This window comes from Choristoneura fumiferana, chromosome 24, assembly GCF_025370935.1.
Source record: "Choristoneura fumiferana chromosome 24, NRCan_CFum_1, whole genome shotgun sequence".
Classification (NCBI taxonomy): domain Eukaryota; kingdom Metazoa; phylum Arthropoda; class Insecta; order Lepidoptera; family Tortricidae; genus Choristoneura; species Choristoneura fumiferana.
In genome coordinates, this window is record NC_133495.1 from 4,089,604 (window position 1) to 4,114,960 (window position 25,357).

At 38.8% G+C, this 25,357-nt stretch overlaps 2 protein-coding genes across 2 annotated transcripts in view; both read left to right on the plus strand.

Annotated features, from left to right (window-relative positions):
* Positions 1–9,204, plus strand: part of LOC141441483 (sodium-dependent dopamine transporter-like) — a 43,487-nt gene extending 34,283 nt beyond the window's left edge. Inside the window, 10 exon segments of the mRNA XM_074106242.1 lie at positions 383–560; positions 1,015–1,148; positions 1,469–1,657; positions 2,026–2,208; positions 2,433–2,545; positions 3,197–3,334; positions 3,898–3,997; positions 4,853–4,953; positions 5,763–5,930; positions 6,357–9,204. Of these exon segments, the coding sequence (XP_073962343.1) occupies positions 383–560; positions 1,015–1,148; positions 1,469–1,657; positions 2,026–2,208; positions 2,433–2,545; positions 3,197–3,334; positions 3,898–3,997; positions 4,853–4,953; positions 5,763–5,930; positions 6,357–6,455 (1,403 nt within the window). The 3' untranslated portion in view covers positions 6,456–9,204.
* A 2,795-nt stretch (positions 9,205–11,999) lies between these two features.
* Dyb (Dystrobrevin) overlaps positions 12,000–25,357 on the plus strand; it is a 35,901-nt gene continuing 22,543 nt past the window's right edge. The window contains exons 1-12 of the mRNA XM_074106508.1: positions 12,000–12,284; positions 12,512–12,688; positions 12,951–13,167; positions 14,863–14,948; positions 15,417–15,568; positions 17,011–17,119; positions 18,304–18,470; positions 18,974–19,101; positions 20,214–20,317; positions 21,392–21,483; positions 21,684–21,722; positions 22,784–22,896. Of these exons, the coding sequence (XP_073962609.1) occupies positions 12,520–12,688; positions 12,951–13,167; positions 14,863–14,948; positions 15,417–15,568; positions 17,011–17,119; positions 18,304–18,470; positions 18,974–19,101; positions 20,214–20,317; positions 21,392–21,483; positions 21,684–21,722; positions 22,784–22,896 (1,376 nt within the window). The 5' untranslated portion in view covers positions 12,000–12,284; positions 12,512–12,519. The remainder of the gene's footprint in view (positions 12,285–12,511; positions 12,689–12,950; positions 13,168–14,862; positions 14,949–15,416; positions 15,569–17,010; positions 17,120–18,303; positions 18,471–18,973; positions 19,102–20,213; positions 20,318–21,391; positions 21,484–21,683; positions 21,723–22,783; positions 22,897–25,357) is intronic.

The window sequence follows — 25,357 nt, forward strand, 5'->3', positions numbered from 1 at the left end:
AGGGTCCTGTTGACATCTCCCGAATCACTCTGGATCCGAAATCATTAACAAGCAGCAAACTTCTTGAAACTCAAAGGGCCGGCAACGCACCTGCGATACCTCTCGTGTTGCGGGTGTCCATGGGCGGCGGTGATTGCTTCCCATCAGGTAACCCGCATGCTCGTTTTTCCTCCACTTATACACCGTGTTATTTTTGATTTCCGTCAACTTGACGGGGACAATCTACGGGTCAAATGAAGTTAATTTCTCTAAGATACTAGTGGCCTAACTTTTAAACCGTTTAAAAGATGTACTGCGTAAAAAACATGTTGTAAGTATATAAAAAAAACTTCAACGAGAGTAGATTCTGAGCTACCTATAACTTCATTGATAACTCCATCAGGCTGGGCCTTTTATTTCCTGGTGTCATCTGCCCGCTCCGAGCTGCCTTGGCTGCACTGCGACAACGCCTGGAACACCGAGCAGTGCTGGGACGCCGCGCGGCACAACGCGACCAACAAGACCGAAGTACCGTACCAGGGGCCGCTGTCGCACTTCACACCAGCATCTGAATTCTTCCAGTAAGTTCTTGAGTCAAAAGTGCATCGTTATATTTAGGTTTTGTATAGGATGAGCTATGCTCGGGATTGCTCTACGGGATCGAATCAAAAATGAGGAGATACGTGTCGTGTAAAGTTCTCGAATAGAGACCGCGGACCGGCAAGCGCTGCGTAGGACATCCAACAACGAGATGGAAGATGGACCAATGACCTGGTTTAAGCCGCAGATTCGCGGTGGATGCCGGCCGCTTCCAACCGAAGCAACTGGAGGTCTATGGGGGAGGTCTATGTCCAACAGCAAGTATGGAATTACGAACGAGACTTAAAAGCCCGAAATCGAAGATGACGGCTTTCTCAGTCGAGCTTTTTAATTCCTGTGCGGCCCGTGAAATATACAATGTTTTACATCACATTTGTGGTAACAGTAATGTATTTTTACTACCCTTAAAATGCGATTTTGTTTTATTAATTACAGCCGAGCTGTCCTTGAGATGCAATATTCCGAAGGGCTGAACGACTTGGGCTTCCCGAAATGGCAACTAGCCCTCTGCCTCGCTCTGGTGTACTTCACGCTCTACCTCTCGCTCTTCAAAGGAGTAAAGAGTTCTGGTAATTTAATCTTATCAATTCAATCAACATTTTGACCGACTTGCTGACATGCCGATTCTATTCGTTAATTAGTTAGTACTTACAGACGAGGAAACAGAATCACGTTACCAGTGTGAAACTCTAATATCATGTTGACATCAAAAGAAACCATAGGGAAATTGATTATGAAAAGATTCCACCCTCTTCTTTGCGACTGCCCTGGTGTGTGAATCACTGCGATTCCGCACCATCTCCGTATTTTGAGCAGCGGTGTGGTAAATAAATCCCTAAAATTACACGTTACTGTTAGTTTTGTCTCATTCGCATTATCCGCCGCCCAGGTAAGGTAGTCTGGATGACTGCCACCATGCCGTACGTCGTGTTGTCCATCCTCCTCGCAAGAGGTTTGCTGCTGCCTGGCGCTACGAGAGGCATTGCTTACTATCTGCAACCGGAGTTGACCAGGCTGAAGGATACACAGGTGATATTGACACTGACAAAGTAGTATTTCTTGCATGCTGCATCATCATGTAAAATAAGGCAAAGATTGAGAACCAGAGTAGGTAAACTTCAGGCCTTTTCGTCTAACACACTTGAAATTACAATCGTTTTCACAACTTCTTTCTGCCTATAAAAGAGTCAGTGCGTTAGACAGTACAGCCTCTGATCTTGGAGAGTCCCCTACCACTCACTCTGGCAGGAAAGATGAATAGTGTTGTTGCCGCAACTGGTTAATACCAGCTTTCAATTAAGTAGTACTTAAGTTTACACTATACTCGTAGTTTGTGGTTAGTTAGAAGAATGCAATAAACACAACGCATCGTATCTGATCGATAGATTTGAGTCTCTTAATAACAAATCTTTATTAATCTTTACTTTTTATAAACTTAAACGAAAGTTTATAATTGTTATAGACTACATGTTACTTTAAATAATATTACTTTTATCTTTTGCAGAGACTGCTTGGTGACGACACTAGTGAATTGTTTCACGTCATTCTTCTCTGGATTCGTCATCTTCACGTATCTCGGATTCATGTCTCACAAACAAGGCGTTCCTATATCCTCTGTGGCCACTGAAGGTAACGTTCAGTATAGAAGCTAAGCGACGGTTTTTAAGAATAAATATTTTAAACATTAATTAAGTACCTAGCTTATAATTTCTCCAAGCACTGTCACGTAGATTTATCTCTCCTTTTCTCATCTGATCCTTGATATGGATTCCGTTGTCGGAACCGAAGCGAATGAACGCTTGCAGTTTCACGATCATTGTCTTTTGAACAATTCTGTTTTTTTTTTATTCCAGGACCAGGTCTCGTTTTCCAAGTATACCCCGAAGCCGTGGCTACTCTTCCAGGAGCCAGTATCTGGGCGATGCTATTCTTTTTCATGCTCATCATGCTTGGTTTGGATTCTGGGGTGAGCTGTACAATGATACCCATTACATCATAATGCATAAGGTAGGAAGTAAAGTTGGCGCGGAGTATGCATTATCTTGACAGAAAAGTAAATTACCTAAGATTAGGTGCAAATCTTCTTAGCCACATAATATTTATACAAGGTATTACTTCTATTCATATTACGGATATTTAGGCTCATTCTGAGCACGTTACAGAATATGGATTTAACGCCGGAGAAACACGTACCGTACTTCTTAAAAAAATGTTTAAGGCACCTCGCTCTCTAAACGGTCACGACCACGACTTGTGGTCACAACAACCACGAACAAAGTTCGTATTGTACCGTCTCTTTCGCTTTCGAATTTAATAATATAAGCGTCAGCGGGACGGCAAGGTACGTAGTCTATACTACGAAGTGCAAAATTCGAACTTCATATCTTGGCGTCCCAATGGCCAGACGAAAAGAAGCGGCTAGTTGGTCGTTGCGGCCAAATGCGCCACGTTCATATGGTTGCTTCGGTTAATCTGGTCGTTGCGGCCTGGTCGTTGCGGCCTCTGATCGTGGTCGTGGCCGTCTAGTGCGCAAGGTGCTTAAGATGATAAATTTAAAAATTAGTTAATCTGTATAAGTTCTGAAATTGCTGCACTTTGCATTATCCATTTGTTTCAGATGGGAGGCCTAGAGTGCGTTATAACGGGGCTGCTGGATCAGGCGCGTGCAAGCGGTGCGCACTGGCTGCGTAGAGAGCACTTCACATTGCTAGTTGTCTGCGTCTCTTTCTGTGTCGCTTGCATCAACATCACACCAGTGAGTCTCGTCATCATCATTCATCATCTTAGCTTTTATACGTCTTTTCCCGTCTTGAGCACAGAATGCCATATATATGAGCTGTAGAATTACCACACAGACTCAGTATGGATGGTTTTCTTCGCCGTAAAGGTCATGGTAAATTTCAAATGTATCTAATTTTGCTCATGTATTGCGAAAAACTCAGAAATGCGAGCCCGGGCTGGAACCCACGACCCTCTGCTTCAGAGACCATAAGTCACACCACCAAGGCTACCATGAATTACAGTGATTATATGAAAGAAGGCACTTGAAGGGAGGTACTTGTAAGCTATATAAAAGTAGACCATCCATCGTCTAGTTTTCCCGATAAATACATTTTAGTGCAGTTCAAGACCAGACTGAAAGGTATTTACTGCACCATTGAGGTCATCTGTAGTCTAGTCTTTAGATCATCTGCACTGTACTAATCTCACCTACCATCAGGAGAGATACGGGTCAAATGTTGGCCAGTTTACAAATAAAAATAATTGTTCTTCTCTGCAGAACCGCAGCTGTATATTGTTTTTTTTATTTTATTTCAGGGAGGCATTTACATGTTCCACCTATTGGACACATACGCTGCAGGCATATCTCTGTTATGTTCTGCGTTATTTGAAGCTGTTGCAGTCTCCTGGTTCTATGGTAAGCAGCTTGCACACTACGACCACAATTGCGACACATATGAAATGAAATGAAATGATTTATTTAGAGATATACATATCTCTTCATGCAAATTCACACCTACCTGCCGATTCACACAAGACGCTAACTCGTTTCAAACCCTCTAATAGTACATGGAATTGGTGCTTTTTACCTTGCATCAAATGAGGTAGTTCTGATTTTTGTATGAGACTAATTTGGTTTTGGTAGGTCAAATAGTTTCTATGATAACTATACATACACTTTTTACATAGGCCCACTCTTTAAGGGTAAAAATTGTCGAAAATTAAAAAAAAACTGTAATATTTCATTTTTTGGAATTTTCGCAAACTTTTGAATAGCTGTAACATAGAAACTATTTGACCTACCAAAACCAAATGAGACTCATTTGATTGAAAATTTAGTCTACTTAAAATTAGGTGGTAAAAAATGACTAAAACGAAAAAAACTACTAAATTTTAATGAATTTTCAAGCATTTAACAATGATCCGGAAGGCTTTCGAGGTGGAAAACTTGGATTTGTCATACCCCATTTCACCACTACCAACTCATACAAAAATCAGAACTACCTCATTTGATGTAAGGCAACACTTCTTTTTCGGTCCGATTTCAATGTACTATAAGATTTAATTTTCATAGAAATAAGTAAATGTAAATAGCTCGACTAAGACATTGCTAAAATTTAAAGTTCTTTTTCGAACATTGGAGAATTTCGGAATTCAACGACAATTTAAACGTTTAAATTAAATATGGAGAACTGCCTACCAATGACGATGAACCAAGGGCATCTTTTACTTTAGTGCATAAGTCGAAATATTCATTTTATGCTGTTTACAGGGCTAAAGAGATTTTCTGACGATGTCGAGGAAATGTTGGGCTTCAGACCTGGCTTGTACTGGAGGATATGTTGGAAATTTATCAGTCCTATATTTATTATAGTAAGTACGAAATCCTAGTTATCCTACTTCCTACTTATATTATAAATGCGAAAGTTTGTATGCGTGTTTGTATGTTTGTTATTCATTCACGCTATAACGCCTGAACGGATTTTAATGAAATTTGGTAGGTATGTAGATAGCTAGACATCTGGAATAACACATAGGCAATAAAAACCATGATGTAATTTTTGGGGATTCCCCAGGAATTTTGTAAAATCCCAGAATTTCAACTACTGTATTTAATGATTTACATGTGCAAAGCCGTTTGAAAATTCTAGTAATATCATAAAATTGTGCATGATGCTCTTAACTATTGTAGCGACTCTAGCACTATTTATTCAACAAGTACCTATTGAATCTCCAACTGCCTGCCCTGCTTCATGTCATCGAAGTTTCTCAACTAAGACGAATAAATACAGCTTCCGACGTTCTTCCTTCGGACTTCGGTCCCCATGCATAACATCTGCGTGGAAAGAGATCACTCTATTATGACCTACCCTCACACTATGACAACACAATATTAATAATTCAGCCGAGGTCAAAGCCTAATAAGTGAAATTCATTTCAAACGTATTTTTATAAAATTGCCCGCAAATCAGTCCGCGTAGAATTAAATAATAAAATTTAATAAAAATCGGTCACGCCGTTTCGGGGGAGTTTGGTCAAACACTGGCACAAGAATTTTATATATAAGATTTATGTCTACAGACTAGGTATATATAGCACCAATAATAGGCAGAGTTTCATGCCAACTCCGACACAAGCTTCTAATTTTGCACCTCATATTTCTTGAATGTCAATATTTTCAGGGTGTTGTGGTCTTTGGACTTCTATACCAGCAACCACTGCAGTACCAGCATTATATGTATCCACGATGGGCCGAAGTTCTGGGCTGGGGGCTCGCCTGCTCGTCCATTCTGATGATCCCTCTCGTCGCTATCTATAAACTTTTAACTACGCCTGGGACTTTTAGAGAGGTAGCTAAACTTTGATAATTAGTTCTGGATATTTTTTATGTAACGACAAAGCACGTTTTGATAATCCAATAATTCGATGAACATTTTAAATGTGGTTTATGCAGCCAAATTCATATACAAGCAATTAAGTAACACCATCAAATGAGGTGGTATTAGAACATACAAAATATTTTATTTGTTACGACTAAGTATGTTAAAGTCACGGAAAGAATTGCCTTTGTGTTTCCTGAGACCACAGACTACCAAGAGATACTACGTATCCTGCGACCACCTAACACAACAATACGAACAAGACCGGCCGATATGATGATATTGATGATGATGTCCTAAGTAAAGGACAAACATGTAACTAATGATATACATACAACTCTAATAAAACTCCAAACCAAGGGCAATCTTTAACATTCTTTTATTTTTATTTTTCAGAGGTTAGCATGCTGCATATCACCGGAATCCGAACACGAGGCGATTCGAGGCGGTGCTCCTGTCAGTCGTTTCAGTTGGCGACATTGGCTTTACGTTTAAATCTTAGGTTTAAATTAATCAAATTAAAAATACTGTCCCTTATTGTTCGTGGATCCTCTTTGTCGAATAGCTAGAAAAGGGCGAAAAGCAAAGCTAGGTGCAGCTAGACATGCAAGCAGTGCAAAGCTGTTAACTAAAAGCAACGGTTTGCAAAGTACACTGTTTTGACATGATAAGGTAGCTAGCAAAGGAAACGAACGGATGAGAGTAGTGAAGTAGGGGCAGGGCCGAAACACTCTCACCGTTAGATGCAAATCTAAAAAGTTAATCTAATGCATCTATTTTTTTATTATTTTATAGTATCGCTACACTATATGACTTCAGATAAGTGCAGTTATGGATGGTAACAAAATCAAAGAGCATTGTACACTTAAATTCACAATTCAATTTTCTTTGGTGTCACAAGATGAACTACTGAATACCTAGACAATGGTAAAGGTACCTACATAAAAACAATGTAACATATTATGTTGATTAAGTAATTATTGAAATTAGACTAGACTTTAAACTACTATTTAAGCAAGTGCCCGAAATTTTGAGCAAATGGTGCGCGCTCTTGAAAATATGTACATATTTTTAGTTTAGTATATTAAATAAATATAGAAAATATTAATAACTAATAACACGACTTCATTACGTGCATGATATAAATTATTATAATATTGTGCATAGCATAATGATAATGTTGATGAATAAGTATATAGTTAAAAGCTTATGAAGAATAAAATATAGTCTATTCATTGAATTCTATTGAAATTCTAGTCAAAGCCTACTTAATTATTTTGCACGTAAAACCTAGAGACAAAAGGCGATATCATGATTAAAACCGTTATATTCGATGTTAGATATGTTAATAATTGTACATTGTACATATAAGAAACTTAACAACGTAACCATTTTAGTGGAACAATAATATCGTCCCAATTCGGACCAAGCTCGCTAACAAATCTGTGACATACACAATAATTTTGTACATAATATTTACCTGAATAAAACGTATTTACTCTCATATATAATTATATTTTGCCATTTTGTACGCTTAAAAAATATTTTTATAAAACTTCTAATGTTTTGTTTTAAAAAAACTGCATTTTGACGTAGTTTAAATAGGAGGAAATCTACATAATTATGTAACCATGTGAAGATATCAGAGCCCTTGGTAAAATTTTAATTTATTACAACAGGGAATTGGCACAGGAATTTGAGTAATATTGAAAAATAACCCTCTATTAAGTATTTGTGATAAAATTGTTGTTTTTTTTTTTAAATATGGCTCTGTCCATTGGAGGACAATTTTGCCAGTGTCTAGTAGATTTGGCCTTGTACGGTAAAAAAAAACTAGAAAACGAAATATGAGAGGTAATGGTCGACCTGGAGGAGTGGACCTATAGTCATCTACCTCACCTACGCACTATGTGTTGGGCTTCAATCGCTCCTGCTGGCGCGTGCTGAGGCACCGACCGACTTCCAGACTGGTAGAATATTATTTTCATAGTTTATTGTAGTCGGTTCAATTTTTTGTTATTCGCAACAATTTTGAGTTGGGTCTGGATTGTAAATTTGAATTTGAATTTATGTATAAAATAAGGTAGGTATTTATTGGTCAAATTAGTTTTTTCAACTTCGTGTTTACAAAATATAATATGCAAGTTGTGCAAAGAAATGTTACTATTGAATTTTAATTGGTAGCGTTCTAAATACATGTATATTATATAAACCTACTGTTATAAATATAGTAAACTATTAATCTAGTATAGGTACCTAAATATAACATCATAGCCTAAACGTCATTTTAGCATCTAGGGACACTGTTCTCTGCAGTTTGCATGATTGGTGGTCCAAGCTGAAGGGTCACAGGGCCGTCTTTCACCTATTAGAGGCCCTGGGCACAACATGCTGCATTCGGTAAGCCTGATTTTCAGGCGAAAGTGGAGTAGCTATAGGTTTTCGTTTGGTAATGGAGTAGGGACAGGGGGCCCCATGCATCGCATGGGAACACATCATAGTGGATACAATGAACACTCCCTTCTCCCAGTCATAGGTACTCATCCGTGTAAAAATCCTCCTAAAAATAGAAGCGACTTTCTGACTTTTGACACTGTTTAAAAAAAAATAATAGTTACATAAACTACATATGTAAATCTAATAAGATATGCGTATCCCACTGCGTATCATATGTCTCGAAGAGTAAAAGAGTGGAGCATAAAAATAAAGAAAGTCAGTTTCAGCCGAATAATATGTGGGCCTTTCGTCCAGTGCCAATTGAAAAGAACGGCTAGATATTTTATGAGACTATAAACTCATAATTAATGATATTGTAACGGATAACTCACGACGTAAACCGTAGTGTGCGTGTTGCAGCCGCCGAGTCGCGTGCTCCTGAGAAGAAGGGCTACGAAATAGCCCGAAACATGTCGAGCTAAACTCGGTTTAAGACGTGAGTTATCCGTTAGAATATCATTAATTATGACTGAGTCTCACGGTAGTTTCATGTTCAAGGCCATAAACTATGTAATAATTGAAATGCGAGATGTATGAATAAGCAGTTATGTAAAATATATAAATTGTTCGTGTATTGAATAGCAATGCTCCGGGTGAGTTAAAAAAGATCTATAAAAATATTAATGTTGTGTGATAAATATGTTAAGTAGAAGTTGTAAATAATAATATAAATTCTAGACATTTCTGCAGAACTTAATGTAAAACTGTGTTCATTCATTTTTAAATAAATGTATTAGATAACTGTACACCATATTTGTTTTTTTAAAACACGTAAGTACTTACGGCAGGTAAGCTGCATAAAGTTATGAAAAGTAAAATCAACTTATTCATTCATATTGTCGACCACAAAGATAATGTTCCAAGTAGCACCAAAGCCGAAGCGCAGCCAGTATTCGTTTAAAATGATGACGATAATATAATATAAAGTTATATACTGTAATGAGCTTTCCATACTTTAAAGCTTAATACCACACACACACACACACACACAAACATCACACCTGTATTCCCAGATGGGGTAAAACAGAGCACAAGAAACATTACCGCTTCGAAGCCATTTTTAGCAATTTTAGGCTTAAAGTTTGACAAAGACGGTACAATAGTGACAGTTTGCTAGCCTGTCGTTACGTATACCTTAACCTTAGGTATCCTTAGTCGCCTCTTACGACAATCACGGAAGAAATGGAGAGGTGTAATTCTAACCCGACACCACACGGAGAAGGTTAATACCGCGCGGGAAATAAGCGTGGCGCGGTATTCTGTGTGCCCTCTTCACCTTAGTTCGATTATTACAACTAAAACGTTGTGGTTATATTCTCTTTGATTACAACCGGCACCGCCTTTGTGTGTTTCTAGCTTTAGTGACGTGACGTGTACGGCGTGAAATATAGACGAGGTATAAGAAAGGGATAAATCAGAAGTCTGCACGCTAGGTACCTACTTACGCTCTTTCGCTTCAACTGAGCGTTGGTTCGATGGCCGTCGGTGACCGTCCACGGTGTCCACACTGAGTTCAATGTTGGTCGACGATCGTTGGCGTCCGCAAAGCTGTCCAGACAGCACCAACGAGACTCATTCGTTGGCTTTCGTTGGGCCGGTGTGTACCCAGCTTAACTAAAATGGCGGTAAATAGTAGAGGCCGGGAAGTAGGTAGGGGGATGCCGGCCAAGTAGGATAGGGATGCGAAGCCGGCAACCATAAATGTTCCGGCCGAGGCTTTTATAGTGCTTTTCTCAAACAAGATAACTATAAAATAATAAAAAAAAAACAAGAAATCAAGCTGGTGGGACGCTAGTCTCGTCGCCCTGTTGTGTGCGCGCGTGTCGCGCTGGCTGCTGTCGCGGGGCCGCAGATAGAGCGCGCTTTGAATAAAACAAAAGACGGTAGCATTGCCGGCCAGCGGCCGGGAAAGTTGTATGAAATCTCTTTGCAGGCCGCTAGAGTGACCGCGCGCTGTTTGAGAAAAAAATTAAGCAAGTCAGCGGCAGGTAAAGCAGAAGTAGGTATTTGAGTACCTAAGTAGGAACTTGGTTACACAATAATTGTGTTCTTTTGATATAAACGCTTGTATCCAGCGACGCGTCTCAGTAATGATAAACAATAAAATAAATAAAATTTCTGAAACACGGTAGCATAACATAATATAAAAAAATTGTACATAGTTTAATGCAAATAATAATTACAAATAATAATTGCAAATAATATTATAACAAAATTCTCCAAAAAATACACGATACGATAGCTTATTTGCTGAATGTTACCAAACCAGGTTCAATGAGGGCTATCGTTTTTTGTCTCAATATATGGCGCACTGTTGCGTGAGGTTTTTAAGTATGGCTTTCAAAGTTTTTTTCAAGCTTAGATTAAAATCATATTTAATACACCTTAAAACCATATCATAAAATATCGGCATACCAGTGTTGCATAGTCCCCGTTTTTTTCGGAAAAAGGGGAGGACAAAGGTTTCCGAAAGACAAAACTGTCTCAAAACACAGACATTCATTGCCCCGGAACGCATATTTGCCATAATTAATTTCATACGTTGCAAAATATTCACAAAATTATCATATAATGTATAATTTGAATTTAAATGACAGAACCTGGCTACACAGTAGACATGGTAATCTCAACTCCGCGAAGTGATCTGCTCACTATGTCCGGTGTCGGTACCGAATCGCTTTGAATCCGACGGTTTATTGACTCCAGCTTTCGGGCGATTGTTAATTTCTATGGCCGATAGCTCCGGCTCGGTTCAGTCGGTCGGTAAGTAAGTAGCGGCGATGCCCCAACTGAACTAAGTACAGATTCTTGGAGAGAGAAAATTTGTTCGTTAGTATAAACCTTGTACCAGAACGCGTCCGACCAACCAACATAGATAATAAGATCCAAGTAGATCCGATCCGCAGGCTACTACGAACCGAACCACCAACCAAACTAGATAATAAGATCCAATCCAAATCCGATCCGCAGCTACTACGAAACTCCAAATCGAAGTTCGTGTTGTGCGGTCCTTCTGACACTTATACTAATTAATACGCAGCGCGAGAGGTTTTTACGATACGGCTTTCGAGTTTTTTTCAGTAGATTAAATCATATCAAGCGAGAACCAATCATAAACGGATCGATCAGTGTGTTGATAGTCCGTTTTCACGAAAAAGGGGAGCCGCTCGATCCGTTGGAGTTAGTAACTCAAAACACAATATTCATTGCCCCGGAGTCATTTTGGGATAATTATCCGTTGAGGTATTGACTCTTTTGAATCTTCAGATTTGAATTTACCACCTCTACTACACAGCAAGAAAATGTTTCGTTATACGCATGTCTTAAAACGTTCCATAAATACGAAAGTTTTCAATGTTTTTGACAATATTTTTGTGATTTATCCCTAAAATATTTTTTTTGTGTAATTAAATGTAAGTTTTTATTTATTTTAGGTAAGTTTTCTGTATTTAGGTTTAGATAAATTCATTGATTATTGTTATAAATAGATTAGATAGATAGAAACCAAACACGGAACGTACTATCAATGGCAGACTTGTCATGTTGATTCCAAGATTTCTTAATTTATTAGCTAAAGTAATGTGCTTTATTACGTATTCATAACATTAAGCGCCGGGAAAACATTATTTATAGCAGTATCACTCCGGAAAATTCGTATGATACTGTGTCGCAGCGCAGTTTTATTATTAAATCGTGATATAAATACACGGACAAAAATATCGTTATATTAGTGTCTTAGAATCGATATAACTACGAAAATATTAGCCGTCGCACCGTGAATTCATTATCGCTATGTCAACAAAATTATGAGCTAACCGCTAATAGCAGGTGTGTGTAATGTTTGACCGTAACAGGTGGAGTAAACGCAATTTTTTCGCTTAACTGGACGCTTCTGCGTTCGCGTCAGTTATCAGTATTATTTTAATATAAGTCCGCAAAGCGTGACGGCCTTCGATTTTCCAAATACATAAACAAAGGATATTTAGACACGTTTCCTTGCGGTAGAATAAGGATAGTACTTATTTTTCAGGGTTGTTTTAACTGATTGTTTGTAGGAGTCACCATGTCTCTTGAGCGTGAAGGTATGGGCGGAATGCCCAACGCAGGTGTTGGGGGCTCCGACCCTCGATCTCAGCTGCACCAGGAGATGAGAGAGCAAAACTTTGACCTGATCCGATTTGCTTCATACAGAACTGCCTGCAAGCTCCGATATGTCCAAAAGAAGTGTAACTGTGAGTGATGTACTGATTTTATATTTTTTAGTGTTGTGGAGTAATCATTATGAAATGAACTTGGTTCACTTTGTTACAAGTGCTACCAGACATTTTTTTTTAATTTTTAATTGAAGATTTCATAAATTTGGTAGGCAAAGTCATTTTTTATAGCAAATAACATAGTTAAACATTCAAAAGCATTGTTTTTTTTCCTAATTTATAATAGCCGAACGATTTTTTACTAAAAATTCTAATTTCAATTATTAATTATCTCTTTCAGTGCACGTAATTGACATATGGAATGTTATAGAAGCATTCCGTGAGAATGCTTTAAACACTCTTGAACCCAATGCGTGTGTGAATGTCACACGTCTGGAGACACTTGTTTCCTCACTGTACCACAATTTGAACAAACGCTTGCCACCAGCACACCAAGTGTCAGTTGAAGCATGTTCCGCACTTCTCCTAAATTGGTTACTCTCTGCTTATAGTACTGGGTGAGTAATTGAATAATTAGCAGAGTTGGTTTAATTGCATATGATTAACAGTGTGCTTTGAAAAGAAAGATAGGACCTGAGGCCGTATTGCATAACGTTTCTGATGTTCTAGATCGCAATCAAATTACAGTTTTTATATGAGAAATTTGTTATTTAATTGTGATTGCAAGCATCGGCAACATCAGCAATACGGCCTCTGTTGTGCAGGTACAAGAACATTAGGTTTTATGGATTTGTAATGTACTGGCATATTATAGCCTGACAATAGAACTGCTTTGCGCAGAGTATTAATAGCTCAACAAGTGGTAATTAAACATTCTGCCACACGCAGATATAAAGAGCTGTTTTAAGGCTGAAGATAAGCAGGCGGCTCACCTGATGGAAAGCAATCACCGCCACTCATGAATGCCCATAACATAAGTTGAATTACAGATGTGTTGCTGGCCCTTTAAGAAAATAGTAGGCTGGTCTATATCACCATGGTCTGTAAAACCTTTATCACCACCTTAATATTTTAGTTTTAGGATATGCCTGGGGGTCCTAGGCATGAGCCTTAAGTGTCCCTATGGAAAGATGGTACAACAGAAATATAAATTCAATGTAATGAATACTAAATTGTTCAAAAATGTTTTTATTTAGTTCAGGTCTGTGTAGCAGCTGGTTTTTTAGAAGTAAATAAAAAAAATCCTTTCAATTTATTATGAGGGCCACCTTAACTTGTAGCCTTGGCTATAAGTTATCAGATCCATTTGACCTCCCTAAATGAAATTGACACCACATTAACATAGTTTGTATTTTAACTATGAATTATAAACCTTATGTGCTTGTTTGTAGAGATTAATACAATGTGTCATTTGGAAACGGGTTAAAACGGTAGTACATACTTAACAATTTCACTCACAACTGTCATTATCTCCATTCAAATGGCCTTTAAGATTCCTCAATGGGATCCTAATGCATCAGACTTTTTTAATACTGTAATAGTACATTGTGTCTTAAGGGCGGTAAATAAGGAATTACGAACGAGAGTCTATTAGAAGCCCGAAGTCGAAGACTGAGGGCTTTAATGAGTCGATGTTTGTAATTCTAGTACCGCCCGTGCGACATACAATGTTTTTCATCACATTTGCGAGTAAATTTTTTATTTCTAAAAGAAAAAATATAATTTTCCAAATATTGGCGATACCTTAGGCTGCGCTCTTGGCAGCGCTGCATGCCCTCCCCCTTCCGCAGCATGTGCCTGAGCCGCCTGTGCATGTGGTCCTGCTGCTACGCCATGCGCAGCGCCATCAGTACGGGCACGGACTCATTTACCGACCTTGAGCTTCATGACAAGAAAATTTGTACGCGCAATGACTCATTTACCGACCACGGGCTTCATGACAAGCACATTAAGGTCGAGAGTTTTATTTGGGGGGTTGCAAGCAAGGTAGCCTGCATGCTACGACACTGTTTACGAGCAAGTGTGATGAAAAACACAATACAAGTTAGAACTCTTGTCCCTGTGACTATTTTGTCTCTCACACCAAGACAAAATAGTCGCGGAGACAAAAGTTGCCCGTGCGCGCATACACTTACTGAACACTAAACAAAAACAGTTGAGATGACAATAATTTAATACCAAAATAAATTAGACCATACCATAACAAAGCTGTGGTTAAAGGCTATTGTTAAGGTTATTGTTGTTTTTTTCAGTGAAAATGTAGGCAAGATAAGGGTGTTCTCTATCAAAGTGGCACTGGCCACAATGTGTGCAGGGAAACTTATGGATAAATTGAGATGTGAGTATTTTTCTTTAAGTACCTATCTAATCTTACATTATAATAATAAAAATCATCATCATCATCAGCCTACAGCAGTCCATTGCTGGACATAGGCCTCCCCCAAAGAGCGTCATTGCGCCCTGTCCTCGGCTAGACGCATCCAGCTTCTACCAGCAGCCTTTCGCAGATCGTCACTCCACCTGGCCGGAGGGCGTCCTACACTACATTTGCCAAGACGCGGTCTCCACTCAAGAACTCGTTTACTAATGTATAATAATAAATATATCTAAAAGCTCATAATCTAATTCCGTTTGTCCGTGTGTGTGGTTGTCTGTAAAGGAATCCTCCTGGTGTTGAACCATCTCGGCACTACTTTTAAAAAGGTTGTACATCAAAATCGATAATCTGTGTGAACTTTATGTATGACCATTATTTCAAGCTTCAATTTTGTTTTTCACTTATTGAATTTTATTAATACGATTCCAGATATATTCTCGCAACTGTCAGATGGCAATGGTCACCTGCTAATGAAGAGATTATCTGACTACCTGAGAGAAGTGCTGGCTTTACCTGCTGCTGTTTATGAATCACCTTCTTTCAGCTACAATGAATCCTTGGCACTGTCTATGTTCAACCAGGTATAGTAGAAGATCCGAACTTGAAAAGATCTTCACCGGTCTGATAATAGGATGAAATGTATTTTTATTAATAAATTTAGTATTTTAGAAAATATATTAGAAATGATTTTGCTAAAAAATCCTAGACAGGCAATTTTTTTTTTTTTTTTTGATTTTTAATTAAATGCAGACAACCCTATATCAACGTGTTCACAATAAAACAGCGCTTACGTTGATATACAATTTGTTCTATTAAGTGAAAGTAACGGGCATCGATATAACTATTTGAATTTATACCTGGCAACCAGTAGTTCGTCCAGGTAAACAATAGCAAACCCAATGTCTACATAGTTTATAGGTTTTATACTTTAAGTTAATATAAATTTTCTTATTATCTCGATGATGCAACAAAAATTTATTAAAAAATCATTTTTTTTATAATTAAAATAGCCTGTCCAGGATATTTTTAGAAAATCCATTTCTAATATATTTCTAAAATACTAAATTTATTATAAAATACATTTCATTCTATTATCAGACCGGTGAAGATCTTTTCAAGTTCGGATGTTAGACTAGTAATATCAATGTGAAACTTGTACTGTGCAAGGATTTAAAGTTTAGGTAAGCTCTGACTATACTTTGACCGCGCCGAAATGTGTCAACTCCGAAATGAGTGAGGTTGCTTATTATTTTTGGAATCTTTTTTTTCCCCTGTGTAAACCTGCAATCAGTCTTCTAGAGTATTCTAGACTATTATCAGGTGGGTTACTAGATGGTATAATGGTGGGTTGCATTCGGAATCATGACAGAGAAAGTAGTGTTGGTAATCCATAAGACAGAAAGAGATGGCACGGCAGTTAGCACCGCGCCATAGCGTCTAATGTTACTACACTTTTTCGCTGCAAAGTCATATAACTTCTAAATCTTTGGCACTGTGTCTCTATTAACATTAGAATGGGATTTGCTGATAATTTCACTCGCTGCCACTGGTCAAATGTTGTCATTTTTATGACTTTTTTTTTTCATATGTGCAATAATATGTTTATGTTGTGTTCCTTAAAATAGGCTTCAAAGTATACCGTTGCAGGTTTATTTACAGGCCGAAAAGAAAGCAACAAATAAACACTTATGTACCTACTGGTAGTTATAATATAAGTCTGGTACAATGTTAGTTGTCCTACGAATAAAACATTGATTTCTAGAAGTTTTTATTTATTTTCATGCATGTTTGTGAAAAGCACTATACAAACTTCAGCGTGAAAGAACTTGCCAGCTTTGTATACCTATCCATACATACTGAGCCTGCAAGCCTTTCTTTCGGCTTCTGCAGAAATGTCCCATTAACTTTCATCTTTTTTAGCCTTCCTTCAGCAAAAACGGAACCCTTGTAGGGTCACTGTCCTTTGACAACATCTTTTGATTCGTCAATGTCTAACTAACTTCTCACGTTGCTCTATTGACAGAACGGCAAGATAACCGTAAACGACTTCCTGGACACGCTAATGTCTGACCCTGGGCCGCCCTGCTTGGTCTGGTTGCCGCTCCTGCATCGGCTCGCTAGCGTTGAGAATGGTATGGAGTTATCGTCTAAGCTGCTTGAACTTGTTGAAAAAAAACTAAACTAAGTACCTACACTACTACTACACCACCTACCCACCTACCTACCTATCTACCTACTTACTTTAACCTTATGTATGCCTAAATCTTATTCATACTCATCCGTTTATTTCATTCCATAATACTTTTATTGTCGCCTTAAGACCCGAAGAACTTAAGATTAAATAAATGAGTAAGATTTAATTTTAATCTCCTGCGGCCCAAGTCAAATTTTTGTTTTTTGAGCTTGAAACTTTGACGGTTATGAGAGAGTTTTATATCAAATTACAATAAGTCCTAATGGGGAATGGATGAAAAATTTAGAAACGCTTGGAACTTTTTATATCAATAGGAATAACCTTTCCAATTAACAGAAAAAAATATCAAATTTTTAAGTAGCATTAGTTAATTCGAAAAATGGAAGATGTTTCTTTACCACCAAATTACGATAGTCCGGTCGGTTACGGGTTCCAAAGCTCAGAAAAAAAAAAAAAGGAATTTATGTGTCTTTCTTTGATTCTTCTTTACCGGGCCGAATAATACCGACATAGAAATACCGACCCTGTTTTTCATGTACACGAATATAAATACTATATATAGAAACTGACATCAGCTTCTATGGGTGTGTACATGAAAAACAGGGTCGGTATTTCCATGTCGGTACTATCCGGGCCAGTAAAGAGTGTCACCTGTTAAAAAGATCGAGTCAAAGACACATAAATTATGTTTTAATGTTTTTAAACTGTACTATGGAATGGAACAACCCGTAACCGACCGGACTATCGTAATTTAGCGGTAAAGAAAACTGTTTCTTTTTTTATTTTTATTTGATTCTAGTTAAAAATCTGATATTTTTTTCTGTTAATTAGAAAGGTAATTTTCATCCATTCCCCATTGAGGACGATGGGCGGTAGGAGGTCAAAGTCGACAGTCGACAAAGTATCCACTGCATCGGGATCAGCAGTACGGAGGTGACGGATTTGTTGCTTTGTATAATTAGATTTCTATGGTAGCAGAAATGCCGATCCAGTGCACGCAGTACCATAGAAATCTATACAAAGAAACAAATCCGTCCGCTCCGTACGGCTCGATTCCGATGCAGTGCTCACCTTTACCATGCTATAAGAACTTCGACCCCTGATTATATAACATTTGTTCAGTGGTCCACCCGCTGGCGTGCTCGGCGTGCCGGCAGGGCTCGCTGACGGGGTTCCGGTACCGCTGCGCGCGCTGCGCCAATTACACGCTCTGCCAGGACTGCTTCTGGCGCGGCCGCGTCAGCCACGGACACACCAACGACCACGAAGTGAAGGAGTACGCGCACTACGTGAGTACCCTGCCCCGTGATTCATGGTTAACATTCGTCGGGTGACAAGCAAAAGTCACTAAGTACCAAATACCTACTTACAACAAAGCTCGAATCTCAGTATTAAATAGGTATAGGTACGACTTTTTGAAGAGCAGTGACAGAAATTTTAGTGAGTTTTGCTTGTCATTTGGCGATTTCTTGAGCAACATTGTTGAATCAAGCCCCGTTTTCAATGTAAACATTTGTTTAGCAACATTGCTGACTCAAGCTCCGGCCCGTATTTATTTTATTGTGGTAAACATTTGTTGCGCAACCAAAAAAAATTTGTTGAGCAACCTAGTGACTCGTAAATAAAGCTCATTTTTCTTAGACACGCACCGACAGCTGTTAAGTCTTATGGCGTCGTCTTGGTTTAGATTAAGTCTCCCAATAGAATTGACACTAACATGCCGAGTGTATAGAGTAAGGTACCTTGTGAGATACGGGATGTTAAAAAATAACTTGACGGGTTTTTGTTCCAGAAATCTCCGTCGAAGCAGATTGGCGCAACGCTGCGCAAGTCATTCCGCTGCGTGCCGGAGCGCGCGCGCACGCAGCTGCCGCGCTACCCCGACCGGCCCGAGCGCACGCTCGACCTCAGCCACATCGTGTGAGTAGCAGGCGAGTGTGTGGCGGCACTGTGTCTACACGCGGCAGCAGAGCGCGCGCACGCAGCTATGTCGTTCCGCTGCGTGCCGGATAAAATTGGAAATAGTGAAATGCTAGCATCAATTTCCATTTAGAAAAGTGTATATCAAGAAAATGCACTGGATATAAAAATTGCTTCTTTTCAAATGGGTCCTCTGATGATTAATTAGTCGCGAGGTATACCGTAATTAATTAATTACAGTCAAGCAAACTGAATCGCGTGCCAGGATGGGACCTTTTCATAATCAATTTCGCTATGATATCTTTGGCAGTCAGTATGACAAGATGTGTGGATGGCAAGTTGACACTGTACAGGTAAAAGTGTACGAAATATGTATGTATGTAGTGTTTGTGACTAAGTATGGAATTATCAAGCGTCCCATTTAAGTTCCCCGTATCGTATAAAAGGGCAAACTTTCCGAGTTTTATATAGGACAGAGAATTAAATAGTAGGTTTCCCGTATGGCCTGTAAAAGGGCAATCTTCCGAGTATTACAGGTACGAGAAATAAATTTTCCATATCGGCTGTAAAAAGGGCGATTCCGAGTATTTACGCGATATAGAAATAGTAAGTTAATATCCGCGCATCGAATAGGGGGGCAAATTTCCGAGCTACTAGGCGATACGGCTACGGATTTAACTCAAGTAAAAGATTTGATAGTAGGCTAGTTTAACCTAGTCACGTTAAGCACATATAATTATAAAGAGGTCAACCGCAGTAGGTAAATATAGTTTTGTCTAAGAAGTGTAAAGTTTAAAATGTAAAAGTTTAGACGGGCGAGTGTAATTTTTTAATAAGCTATAAATACTCAGGAAATTAGCTGTTTTTATTCAGGACCCTTTTTGAGTATTTATTTTTAATATAATAAAATTTTGCTAGCATTCATGTGAATATTTACGCTTTTAAAACAGCGCCCTCTAACGGTGAGTAGCAGAATTAATACAGCTGTCATTAGGCTGTCAACAAAAATATTAGGGCTACCGCGTGACAGTATGACATCAGTAATATAAAGGTTTCTTTGACTGCACATATTTCCTGCCGAAGATATTCTCCAACTATTAATTGTTCGGCAGGCCTCCGTCGCCGGTGCCCGCACACAACGGTTTCCCGGAGTACGCGGCCGGGTACGTCAATACCGGCTCGCTGGACTCGCGCTCTTCCCGTTCCACGCATCGCAGTAAGTATAAAATAACCTAACCATAAAAATTCCATTATTAATACAAGCTTATTTTGCTGACTGTACTTTTTGTTGACTGTACTTGCATTGTCACCCAAACTACATTTGCATACCAAATTTCAAGTCGATGGTATTAACCGTTGAAGAGTTCCGTCCTGCGGAGACGATCCTGGCTGGACTACCAGGATGTCACTACTAGATTATTGTATTGTCACGCGATTTACATAAGTATTCCAAATTTCAAGTCAATCTGACTACTGGAAGTTGGTCAAATTTAACTTGCAAGATTTGATTACAGACAGACAGACAACGGGACTGGTGAAACTAAATAAAAGCTTGTAATAAAAAAAGAGAAAGTATCAACAAAGAGTTTTAAGTTTAAGTTTCTGGTCAGTTTCATTTTTAATTCAACATTTTTTGCTGACTGTATATTTTGTTATACCAAATTTCAATTACGCAAAAGTAATTTATAGTCTAATATTTTTATAAATTGCTGCTGTTCATTTTTACAAGCTTTTATTTAACTTGCCCTGTTTGTTTAATTATTTATTTGGATCAAATCTTGGAAGCTAAATTTGACCCACTACTTGTGGTCAGATTGACTTGAAATTTGGCACAGTTATGTAAATCTAGAGACAATACAGTAATCTGGTAGAGACATCCTCGTAGTCCGGCCAGGATCGTCTCCACAGAACGGAACTCCTCAACGGTTGATGGCATCGACTTGAAATTTGGTACTGGAACACATGTTTCAATCAAGAAATCATGTCAGATTTTGACAAAGATTTTTCAAATGAAATATAAATATTGAAATCAAGTGAATTTTGGTGAAAAAGTGATTAGACACATAGTTAAAAGACACGAATTATAGATAAATGTGTTATTGATTCGATCCAGTGGGTGCTTATACAAGAATTTTGATGAAATCGGTTTGTTTACACTTTTAATAAATTGGATAGGCATAACGTATAATTACAATTTAACAGGAGGAAGGTCATACATCGATCTATCTATGAACCCATATCTGCTGTATCTTATACTTCTTGTATATATTAATGTATATGTTGTTTGCAGGTATAGCGGAGCATTTATCACGTGGGGTGGACGACGAGCATCGACTAATCGCTCGCTACGCCGCCCGGCTAGCACATGAGAATCGCACCATGGTAATCAAAATACATAAACCGAATAAATATCATGGTACATTTGTGTATTTAGCTGCTCCTGTTTTTTTGTCTCGAGAACACATTGAAAAGAGGGGCCAAGATCCAGATTCGATGCCTGTCTCGAGCGTTTCTTTTCTGTTTTGTTTTCTTTATGTTCCAGTTACAGTTTAATTAATTAAAATATTATTTTTTATTTGTAGCCCCGTGCTGGGAGATCAGCTTCGCTTACGCCAGAACTGGTAAGTATCCTAAAAACAACCTGAAATGCATCGCCTTTTTGGGAATCCAATCAATGTATGACCCTACAACCGTTTTTTGTTTTGAACCTTTTTAACCCCCGACGTCAAAAGAAGGGTGTTATAAGTTTGACGCCAATGTCCGTCTATCTATGACATCTTAGCTCTTATACGGATATACCGATTTCAGTGCGTTTTTTTTAAAAAGCTAGTTTCTTTACGGTGGTTCTTAGCTATGTTTCATTAGAATCGGTTCAGCTATTTTTAAGATATTGAACTAAATAAGAGTGGGAGACGGTGCGGTGCTGCAGCGCGAATAGCAGCTGCCTACCCTGGAATTGAATGCACGCCTATATGCAAAGTTGTATCCTAAGAGGGCTTTCACATATAGGCGTTTTTGTCGCACGACTGTAGCGCTTCTAAGTCGCGCTGCAGTAGCGCGACTCGTACCCATACATATTTAAGTAGCGCAGCTGCAGCGGGACAGCCGCGCGACGCTCGCACGACAGAAGCACCGAGTACTGCCTTTTCGCAACGTAACGTTTGGTATCCTGTTTCATTTCGCAACTTTTCATTTCGCAAACTCTAAAACTGTAAACATTTCAGGATTTATTTCAGGGCCATTGTGTTGAACCCTTTGGGTTAGGTTAGTTTTTATAAAATCCGGAAATATTTCATTCATCATCATCATCACCGCCTATTCTTAGTCCACTGCCCGACATAGGCCTCTCCAGTTGCACGCCACTGAGCACGATCCTCGGCCAGTCTCATCCAGTTCTTGCCAGCTAACCTGCGAAGATCATCGCTCCACCTAGTCTGAATATTTACAGTTGGGAAATGAAAAGTTGCGAAATGAAACAGGTTGCCAAACGTTATTCGCCGAAACATTAGTAAACCCTGAAGCGCGAGTGCAGCGCTCCGAGCTAGCGGTGACAGATACTGTGATGCGCGGCTGTCGCGACTTAGCCGCGCTACAGCCGCTGTAATGTAAAGGGATTCGCTGTGCAGCGCTTCAGTCGCGCGACAAAAACGCCGATATGTGAAAGCGGTCTAATTTGTACCAGGGTCGGTCGTCGTCGGAAGGATCGGAAGTAGACGCGGCGCGGCAGCAGCGCGAACTGATCTCGCAACTTGAAGCCAAGAACAGAGAGATTATGAGAGAAATCGCCAGGCTTCGGTATGTACAACTCACGGTTTCCAACCACTACAGCACAATAGTGCAAGATTGAGACAAATCGAAAGCTCCTCTGCGGGCCCTTTGTCTTTAATAATAATAAATATCACGGGACACAAAAGTTAATACCCGATGATCATTGACTGTATTTTTTTTATAATAAATGAAAAACTTTAGTTTTGTTTTTGGATTGCGTTTATTTTATGTCTATTTTTTTTCCCGGGTAGGTACTGCCTTTTCGCAACGTAACGTTTGGCAACCAGTTTCATTTCGCAAACTGTAAAACTTTAAATATTTCAGGATTTATTTCAGGGCCATCGTGTAGAACCCTTTAGGTTGAGTTGGGTTAGTTTTATAAAAATCCTGAAATATAAATATTAAACAGTTGGGAAATTAAAAGTTGCGAAATGAAGCAGGTTGCCAAACGCTATTCGCCGAAACAGTAGTAAACCTTTTTTTTTTTCATTTAGTTCAAAATATGATATCGGCTAAGTGGCCGCCGCCAGAATTGATGACCATACGGGCCCGATTTATGGCTTTTTAATCACTTGCCAAAACTACCGGCAATAGGTTCCCGCAATACTTGTAACGCAAAAGCGTTACGTAACCTTAATTATACGAAACTAACATATTAAAATAAAATTTACAAATAATAATACAATAATAAAAACACACTTAAAATAATCTTATCATAAAACATAATTAAAACACTTACCTAAATTTAAACTATTAACAATTAAAAATAAATAGATATACAAACGTATCCGCCCATATTTATCCGGCCAACTGTACTTTCATCGCTCCCCTTTGTTTCGATAAAACCGCTGTAACTGTACTAACAAAAGTTATGATTTTAAATTCAAAAAAAAAACGTGTAATCGGTACACCTTAGCTGCTTGCAACCAAAAATAAATACTGAAAAAACGTATCACAAAACAAAAAAACATCAAGCACACACAAAGCACAACTACCCACATTGGAGTAAAATTAGACCTCAATTAATTAACCGCGGAAGGCGCCAGTGCTACGTTTCGGGTCGGAAGTAAATAAATTAAGACATTAAGGGGCTGTTTCACCATCCATTGATTAGTGTTAACTGACGGTTAAATGTGATGCCGTTTCCGTCTATTCGAACAAAACAAATAGAGACTGCATCGCATTTAACCGTTAGTTAACACTAATCAATGGATGGTGAAACAGCCCCTAAATATGTTAATGATCATTTATTAAATTATACACCGAACGCCGCAAGCACACGAAGAAAGTGGAGGGGGGGTAGGTTCGTGACGCCGGTCTAATTTTACTCTTCGGTTAAAAAGAAGGGTTATTGCTGCCACCACGCTAGTACTCCCCTGGAACTCGGAGACGCCGTGGAAATGAAAAGCCGAAGGACGTCAGCTGGCAGGTTGCGAGGTACGCGCGCAAGACGTAAGGTGGCCGTAGCACCCTGGAATTTACGTCCGCCGTGTAAATAAAATTATATTTTTCCGTGACCGGCTCCGTCGACTGTGATCGGCACTAAGCAGAAGCGGACGCGAAAGTACCTACTGCGTGATGGTGAAATGGCCTAGGTGGTGCTGATGTCACAGTCAGACGGAGTTTACAAAATACACGACGGATATTGATATTCTCTTTGAGGGCTTCAAGAGTCTGAGGCTTGTTCACTAGACTTGTGATTTGAAGAAACCCCAAAAATAATCTAGAACGGTTAAATCGGGCGATCTTGCCGTCTAAATCACCAAGATGAGAGATTATATATATATTTTATTGGTCTCAATTTTTTTTACATTTTACAAAGGTTGGGCCCTCCCATTAAGCATAAAAATGCTTGTGTCAGGGGAGCCCGCTCTTCCACAACAATACATGTGCATGACCAAATTACATGTGCATATTAATTAAATGATTGTTTAATTATACTTAATATAACTAACATAAAACTACAACCATTAAAATACATTCATTAAATTATTGTGCGCGCGCGCGTGTGTGTGTGTGTGTGTGTGTGTGGGTGTGTGTGTCTGTTGTGTGTGTGTGTGTGTGTGTGTGTGTGTGCGCGCGCGTGTTTGTGCTTGTGTCATATATGTGTGTACCAATTTGTATAAGTGTTTATCAACAAAACTCTCAAAAGTAGTGCTTCCGTTTCATCATAAGTTAAAGTATCTAACTATGCCCTTAACGCGTTCTTGCATTCATGAACTTGCATCGGGTATACGTTAAGTTTTTTGTTTAACAAATTTGTTAAACAAAAAACTTAAGGCACTAAAGTTTAGGCTCGGGACCCCTCAGGCCCGGCCGTAGTATTATATACGATTGCACGTTCTAGATATAATAAACAAAACTCCGTTTAGCCGCAGGCGCGTAACCTATATTGTAAGTGTTAAGTTTGCTATTTTAATAAAACAGGCGCAATACCTGATTTTACACTGACTTGTTGTTTGATACTCCTCTCTCAATAACCCTCTCT